This window comes from Notothenia rossii (genome assembly GCF_949606895.1).
Source record: "Notothenia rossii genome assembly, chromosome: 5".
Taxonomy (NCBI): domain Eukaryota; kingdom Metazoa; phylum Chordata; class Actinopteri; order Perciformes; family Nototheniidae; genus Notothenia; species Notothenia rossii.
In genome coordinates this window covers 44,874,700-44,883,089 of record NC_136903.1, presented here as the reverse complement: position 1 = coordinate 44,883,089, position 8,390 = coordinate 44,874,700, and the positions used below count along the sequence as shown (strand labels likewise).

Here is an 8,390-nt window from a genome sequence, read left to right as displayed (position 1 = left end):
CGGTGTTAAGGAGTCGTGGAGTCACGCATTCTGGTGAGATCAAATAAAAGCAATAATTGTGGCTTGCTATTGAGTAAGAACATGTTTTCATGAACCACACAGCTTCCGGTCTTCCTATAACTCGTAATGCCTTGAGACTACCAATAGAAATACATTGCTTTTAAAATCGTGCTGTGCAACACGAAAAAAAGGGGAAAATCGTGTTGGTGAACACGAATCAATAGATTAAAAATCGTGTTGGTGAACAAGAAATGCCATGAGACTGGGTTGCTTATTCCACACGTGTCGCATATTACGTTAGCATCTTCTTCTTTTCCATAGTTAGCAGACATCCTGCCGGAGCCTCTGCCTTGTCTAACATTAGTTTTCATCACGTTATCTGTGGTTTCTTTTATCTTACATTTTTCTCTTCGTATACATGCAGTCTCCTTTTAAAGTCTATGAATGTAACGTTATCTTCATTCTGCGTTACATGAACAGCCAGTGGCTTAAAGGTGTCCGGTAGTCCTCCTATTATCATGGCGATTATGCTTGCTAAACTAGCTTGTTAGCATTGGGTTCTCACGTAATACGTCGCGTGTAACATCTTCCACCACTTCTTTACCACATAGTCCACAGTTTGTAGATGTTCCGCGTTAAACTTCTTCCGGAAAACTAACATGAGTCCAACTTTGCCTGGGCCTGCAAACTACCTGTTACCTGTTAAACTAATAAAGTATGCGCAGTCATTGTTCTTCTCTCATCCATTTATTCAGGGGCATGAACCAGCATGGCAGTGCTGCGTAATCAACATGAGACATATAGCGCTCCGCGCTTATCATGCTTATGACGTCACAACGGGACGTACCATTAAACATGGAGTAAGGGTGCTTTTACAAAGTAATACTTAACAGCCCGGACACACCAATCTGACAACAAAGAACTGACACAGACGGACTCCGACTGTTACGTCGCCTCGCGTCTCTGCGTTTTGGGCATGTGTCGCACTGGAACACACCGCAAAGACTTCAGCCGACGGCCAAGTAGCACGTACGAACTGTGCATGCGTGAGTGGGAATAACTCTCCTTACCAGCAGGCGCCGGTAGTGTGTATTCGTCATTCAAAAGAGGCAACAACCGGAAGACAGACTGCGTGATAACCGAGAGAAGAAGAACAGACTGCGTGATATAAACAAACAACAAATAGCGCGTTCCATTTTCTCTCTACAGCGAGAAGCTCATGGGGATTTCCCGAACCTGTGTCGAGAGCTTGAATTAAATGAAATCTCAGATTTGCCTTCTCAATAGTTTGTTTGGGTCCCTCACTTCCGTTTCGCTTCAAATGCACTGATTCGCTAGCTGAACAGCCAATCAGAGTGATTTCCTTTGGCCGACTGCCCGGCGATTGTTGAATCGGCGGGTTTTCGGCCGAAAACCCGTCGGCACGGCTGAAAAGACCCGACGGTGCGGGACACGCCAATATGAGTAGGGCGTGTCAACGCTCATCGTCGGCCTGACACCCACCGACGCCGATAATCAGCCTGGTGTGTCCGTGCCTTTACTCAAGTAAAAGTAGAAAAGTATTAGCATCCAAATATAATTAAAGTAACAAAAGTGTGTCATTGTGCAGATATAATGATATGTTTTATAATGATTGATCATGAAAGTGTTCTCAAAGCTGATAAAGGTGCAGCTAGTTTGAATGACTTTGTATACTGCAGGGTAGCTTGTGGATTTACTCCAGGTGGAACTAAAGTCTGATTTAACACTTGATTATATTTCACATCATTCATCCAGATCTGTAAAGTAACTAAAGGGATTAAGTACATGTAGTGCACAATTTACCTCTGAATTGTAGTGGAGTAGAAGTACAAAGTGTCTAAAAATGGTACTTAAGTAAAGTACGTGAGAAACAGTTCACCTTCACCCACATCTGTTGACCTGCATTCTGATCTGTGATCTTCCCTGGCCTGTTTGAACTGTAAGCTAAGTTTGACTCTTTCTCTTTAGAGATTCTCTCGCTCACACATTTCAAACATGTAAGTTTAAACAGAGCCAAAGGAAACAATACTGAGCAGTTTCTACTTCCTGTTTATTTGGGAGTAACAGATTACATTTAACAGGATTACATCATCAGAATAAAAAAAAAGATACTGTAATCCCTCATTTACATTAAAAGAAGATGTAATTACTGTTACATTTTTAAATCATGGGAATTATAGCAGAACTACAATGTATGTACTATATATGTCAAAAATAAATATCAATATATTATAGGCACTGTATTGTCTGAATTGTCTTTTGGTTTTCATTTTGACTACTTTTATTTTTCTTTATTCCACTTTAAATGTATTTTTTTCATGTAGTAGGTGGCACCTGATTTATTTAACAAAAATACTGTGTTAGCTTTTTAATCATGTAAAACAGAATTAGTCAACTTTATTCTTATTACGACCTATTTTGATACTAAATATATGTTCTTCTTTTCAAAGGTTACATTGTTCTGTGTTCTTACATTAATACACATATTATTGATATTTATAGTCGCTTGTATTTATTTGCATTGTATTTGATAATAATGTAATACAAATATTATGTAAAGTAATCAGGTTTAGTATTGTGATACTTAATACTGATAAAACAAAATTATGTATGCAGTTTACTGTTTTGCTCGAGATATATGGTAAAAAAAAACATTAGTTTTATAAATAATGTGGCACAAGGAACATTTTTGTTGCAATTTATTTTCATTATAAAGACACAAAAATAGAGTAGGACATCACCTGTAAAGCAGGAAACATGCTGACATGTTGTCTTCAAGGTGCAAACATGTGACTGTTGATAGCATAGACTCAATGATACAAAAACCCGAAACATTAATGTTTTGATAAAGTAAAAATAAATTGGTGATAAATTAAATGTATAATCTTTAAACTGATTGAATTATTGAATCATTGAGTAACGGCTTTGTTTCTAAAGATGTTGGGAATTTGTACTTTACTCTTTTGAATTGTCAGGTGAAAACAAGTGAAAGAGTAAAGGGGAGAGAATGAGCGTGATGTCTTTAGACAAGCACTCATCCCCCAAATAATATCACTGTGATAATATGTCATCATTAGAACTGATGAGGAAGATGAGTGTTCAGCTGGAGCCTGGGGCATGTGGATAATGCGACAGCCCGGGGGAGGGTCCCGCTCAACGGCCGGTGATTGACATTCTCCCGCAGACCCATCATCTGCTGATACGGCAACAAGCTGGATCAAGTCAGCCATATTAAGCCAGACTATGACCGGAAACCTAGTTGTTTTACTGTCAAAGTAAAAGCAAAGGGAAACTCCAACCATGATTATATGCAACTAATGTTTGACCCTTGTAAATGAAGAAGAAAAGGAATTTAGATGTAAGTAAAAAATAGTAGCCTAATACCACGGTGTATAAATATTCAAATAATAATACAGAATTCAAAATGTTACTTTAATAAACGTGCAAAGTATTAGCATCAAATATATAGCCTACTTACACTACCAAAAGTAAAAGTCATCATTATGCGGGATGCTTATTTTCAAAACAGTTTAATTGTTTATAATGACGAGGGATTGATGTTGTGTGTATTATTTTAACTTTGCAGCTTGTGAAGGTGGAGCAGACTTTACTGTCTTTTTATATTACCAGGAATCTTAATCCATAATAGAAGGCTACGCCATAGATCATTGGTTGATTTATATTTTGTATTATGAACCTGCAAATTAACTAACTAAAGCTAATAAAGGGGGAAAAGGAAAAAAATGTGCTTTCAAATTGCAGTGGGGTAGAATTATGTATTAGTGTTAAAGGGATATACTCAGGTATAGTAGAAGTTTCCTAGCTCGAAACTGTAGTTAAGTACAGTACTTGATTACATGTATTTAGTTACCTTCCAACAATGTTTTCATACGGAAAACCAAAGCTTTTTTTCTAGGAAAACAGAACAAATAACAAAAATAAATATTTGTTGTGATAAAACATAATTTTCACATTAGTATTTTACTTTTATACTTAACATTACTCAACAAATAATTACATTTTTATGATTTTATTTTTGAAAACTTGGACCGGAAGTGCTGCATTCCGAAATGCTACCATGACAATGTTTTGGTGACGAGATGCAATTGCGGTAGTTTAGGAGCGGTAGACGCCAAGTAGAGGACAGGAGAAGAGACCGGGCCCAACAGGAGACAGGGGACAGCATAAATGGCCTCGGTGTCTGAGGAGTAAAGAATGGCCTCCACGCTATCTCAGCCATGGCCAGATCCACTTACAGAAGCGCCGAGGACGGGGACTCACGGGTAACCGCCCCCACGGAGCGCGGAGAGGCGCGGGACCTGGCCGAGCCCCGGGAACTGTCTCTGGAGGAGGTGCTGAAGTCCTACGAGCAGCCCATCAACGAGGAGCAGGCATGGGCGGTGTGCTACCAGTGCTGCAGCGGGCTGAGGAGGCTGCCCCGCCCGCCGGCCGGGGGATTCTGTGGGTTGAAGGACCCGTCCTCCATCCTCCTGCACCGGGACGGAACCGTGTCACTGCCGCAGGAGACCCCACACCACGGTAGGACAGCTGTCCGTTACTGATGTTACTGACACCAACTCCTCTCTGCTCTGTTTGTTACAGCTCTGACACAAACAGTCACTGTGAAATATAGCCTACATTTGAACAATTTGCCTGTTCTGTACCAATTAAGTTATCGCTTACCGTTTGACACTATTATGTGTTAAATAACGAGCCATTTTCAATTCGGCTTATATCTATGTCCACAAATCAGCACTGATACACATTTGTTTTTAACTGGTCCGACTGATTCCCGTTGTCTTCCTCCTTCAAATCATTCCGCCATAACACCTGCAACTTAACTAAGCGGACACATATTCATGTACATTCTTAAACACATCCTACTTACAAACCAACAGTGCGGAATTAAACCATGTCCACCATTGTTTCATTTAATATATTGAATACGGTTTAATGAAGCAGAGACCTTGAAATAAAGCAATGCTACTTGAAAGTAACTGAATTCCGTACTGAGTTTGGCACACAGGAACATCCTGTTCACAGGAGAGACGCATTGATGCTATCCCGTCCCAAACAGCTTAATATCCCAGCCTCATTGAGCTTTATTTACAGTTGAATAATAGCCCAGCGTTCCACTTTGAATATAGATAGTATTTGTCGTATTTCATCATACTGTACCCAGTTTCTGAGATAATATTTGTTTGTGTAAATATTCTTTTTTGTTTGCTACGTATTTTTCTTTCTGTGTATTTGATGGTTTGAATGCACCAATTATACCAAAGCAAATTCCCCGTATGTGTAAACCTACTTGGTAATAAAACCGATTCTGATTGTGTAGGACCTAAACTGACCTTTCACAAACAGACACAGTGTTATTAATAAAGTACTATGATCAGGACAGTGTTATTATCACGACAGTTATTGTGTTGCACTCTCTCTGCCAGCAAGGATGACTTGTATGCCGGTAAATGATTAATTATTTATAGAGCTGCTGAACAACCTAGCGTCCTGTTTTGCTAATACTGTTGGGACTCTTCAAAGGTTGGAGGGAAGACCCCCACACCAACAAGTCCTCCAACTCATACGAACAAATAGGCCGATTGTTCAGGCCCAATTATTACGACCAAATACGTCCTATAATTACGTTTGAACGTTTTCGCCCTCTAGTGCTCCCGTTGAATGCAAACGTTACAGATGGTCGTTTATTCACAAATAACCCTCTCTGGAAAATCCTAAATTGTAGGATAGTTTGGCCATTAAAACGCTTTTTGATTAGATTTCTAGCGAGAAGTGTATATTGTACTTTTAGAATCCACGTCCAGTCGATATATAGGATCTATAGTTTGATAGATATTACGAATATGATTTGAGGTATGCGACAGCCTCCATGTAAAGTTACGGGTTGAAAACAGTATTTCCGGTCTCAACGTTTTCATAATAAAACCAATGATCAAATGATTTAACAGTGATATCTGCAGTACTCATCAACTAAAAAACATCAGTTTATCCTTTTTAATTATAAGACATTTATTGGTTTAAATTGTGTGCAATCAGTGCATGACATTAAGGATTTTGGGAGATGGCCCTGTGGGCCATCTAAGCTAATTTACAGATGGCCCTGAGCCCAATAGAGATTGCCCTGGAAAATGCGCGCGGACGAAATGACGCACGAAGGGTTTGGGGGGCCTCCCCCTAGAACATTTAGATTTTTGCAGGTCTTACTGTAGATACTGTCTGGTGCATTCTCTAGACTGAATTATAAGATGAACCACCACAATATTATATTGTACAATTTCAATTTTATTCTTCATTTCACTTGTTTGTTTGTTCTTGTTTGTGTTTGCTCGCTTGCATGGCCTGCATAGCTATAAGAAATACTTAAGTTGTTGGTCGACGCTTTCCATCTGATGAAGGCAAATGCCTTTCCAGATGTAAAAAAGTAGAAAACATTACATTCATTTATAACTGCCAAAACAAACATTATTTACACTATTATGGCCCCTGTTAAAAATGTTTGTAATGTTATCTGCTTTAAGTTGGTCGAACGAATGCCTCCTCATCCGGAAGCTGACCGAGCAGACCCGAGCAGCAGTCAAGAGGAGCCGAGTGCATCCGCGAAGCACACACAATGGCGACGTCAGAGTTCCTGTTAGCCGGCAAATCTAAATCTCTTCGGTCAAAATGTCCGGTCAAAATAATTTCCCTTTAGCGCAATACCGCTTCAGTTGCGCCACTTATGTGACAGACAAGAAGAGTATGTGACAGACAAGAATAGTCAATTCTAAAGTCTAACAATTAATGTGGAGAAAGAGATGTCCTGTATGGGTTGATTGTGCATTGATCTGTTGGTAATGCCTCGGGGTTCCGGTGGGCATTTAAACAAATGCATAATGCTGCGCTATACTTTGTGGCCTCACCCGGTTGCATAGCGGCACTTATTGTTTAGGTGTTTTTTTTTTTTTTAAGAATATTTTTATTGCAGAAATGTATTGTACCAACAATCATATTTTCCATTTTCAGTAACAACAAAACAGCGGATTCAGAACATACTAGTACAATTAGGCAGTTGGCGGTTTTAAAACACATCCATGGGCGAGATAACAAGAAATTCAATATTCATCCTAGAAACAAGAGGGCAGTCCAAGAGAGCACATCAGGAAAAAGAAAAAATGTCCATAGCAAATTGAAGAAAAAAAACCAACAAGATAAAAGTTACAGGATTAACATTATTGATCATTCATCCCACACCTTCATCCTCACCCAGACCTCTTAAGTGTCTCATCACCGGAGCCCAGGCCTTATCAAACACTCTCCCCCTTCCTGCATTCTTGAATCTAAGTTCCTCCAGGTAGAGGATCTCACCCAACTCCCTCAGCCACATCTCGAATGAAGGCACAGCATCAGACTTCCATAACCTCAAAATAAGTTTTTTAGCCAAAACAGTACCCAAAAACACCGGCCATTTGTCACTGCCATAGTTCAGATCAGTGTCACTCGTGGATCCCAGAATGGCCACAAGGGTATCAGGCTTCAATTGCTTGTCAAATGCTTTTGAATACAAATCAAATACAGAAGTCCAGAATGAGGGGAGGTTGGGGCATGTCCAGAATTGGTGTGTAAGGGTGCCAGGTTGATTTTTACATTTGTTAAATAATGCTGATACGCTGGAATACATCTTGTTTACTTTAACTTTTGAGTAGTGCAACCTATGTACAACTTTAAATTGTATCAGATTTAATCTAACATTTACTGGGCACCGGTGAATATTACTAAGACATGTTTCCCAACATTTCTCAGTGATCGGCATACCCAATTCTGTCTCCCACTCAGTTCTATACTTTTATTTTTGTTGTGCTGACTACTTCCTGACTAAGAAGTGTCTGGTATAGGGTTGACAATGCTCCTCTACATCCTGGTCTAACATTAATTATCTCTTCAAGTGCCCGATGCTGTGGTATATCTGCAAATGTATCTATATGAGACCTCATAAAGCTCCGGATCTGTACAGATGGAGCAGTGAATTTCAGACTCCAGCTTACAGCTTCCTGCCTACGACCAGCCAAAGACCAGTATAGAGGAATGTTAAGCCCTCACACTATTTTCCAAGAGGGCGTTGCCAGATTTTCAATTTCAGGTTTTAACCAGGAGATGGCGCTTTATTCACAAATACAGAAAGACAAGTTTCATGGACTTTCAGTTGTGTTTTGAAGAGCATTTGAACACATCTATATTTTAGATCGACTAAAGTATATCTAATCTTGTAATTCAATAATATATAGTCTTTATATATTAAATAATCATAATTATAATGTAAATGTTTACATTACACTTCTTTATTTGTTATGCTCATACTTTAACCTTTACAATCG

General features: G+C 39.3%; 1 protein-coding gene across 1 annotated transcript in view; it reads left to right on the top strand.

The window, feature by feature from the left end:
- The first annotated feature begins 4,120 nt into the window (after window positions 1-4,120).
- The window catches only part of spire2 (spire-type actin nucleation factor 2), a 189,957-nt gene continuing 185,687 nt past the window's right edge, over window positions 4,121-8,390 (top strand). Inside the window, exon 1 of the mRNA XM_079681872.1 lies at window positions 4,121-4,560. Coding sequence (XP_079537998.1) covers window positions 4,260-4,560 — 301 coding nt within the window. The 5' untranslated portion in view covers window positions 4,121-4,259. The remainder of the gene's footprint in view (window positions 4,561-8,390) is intronic.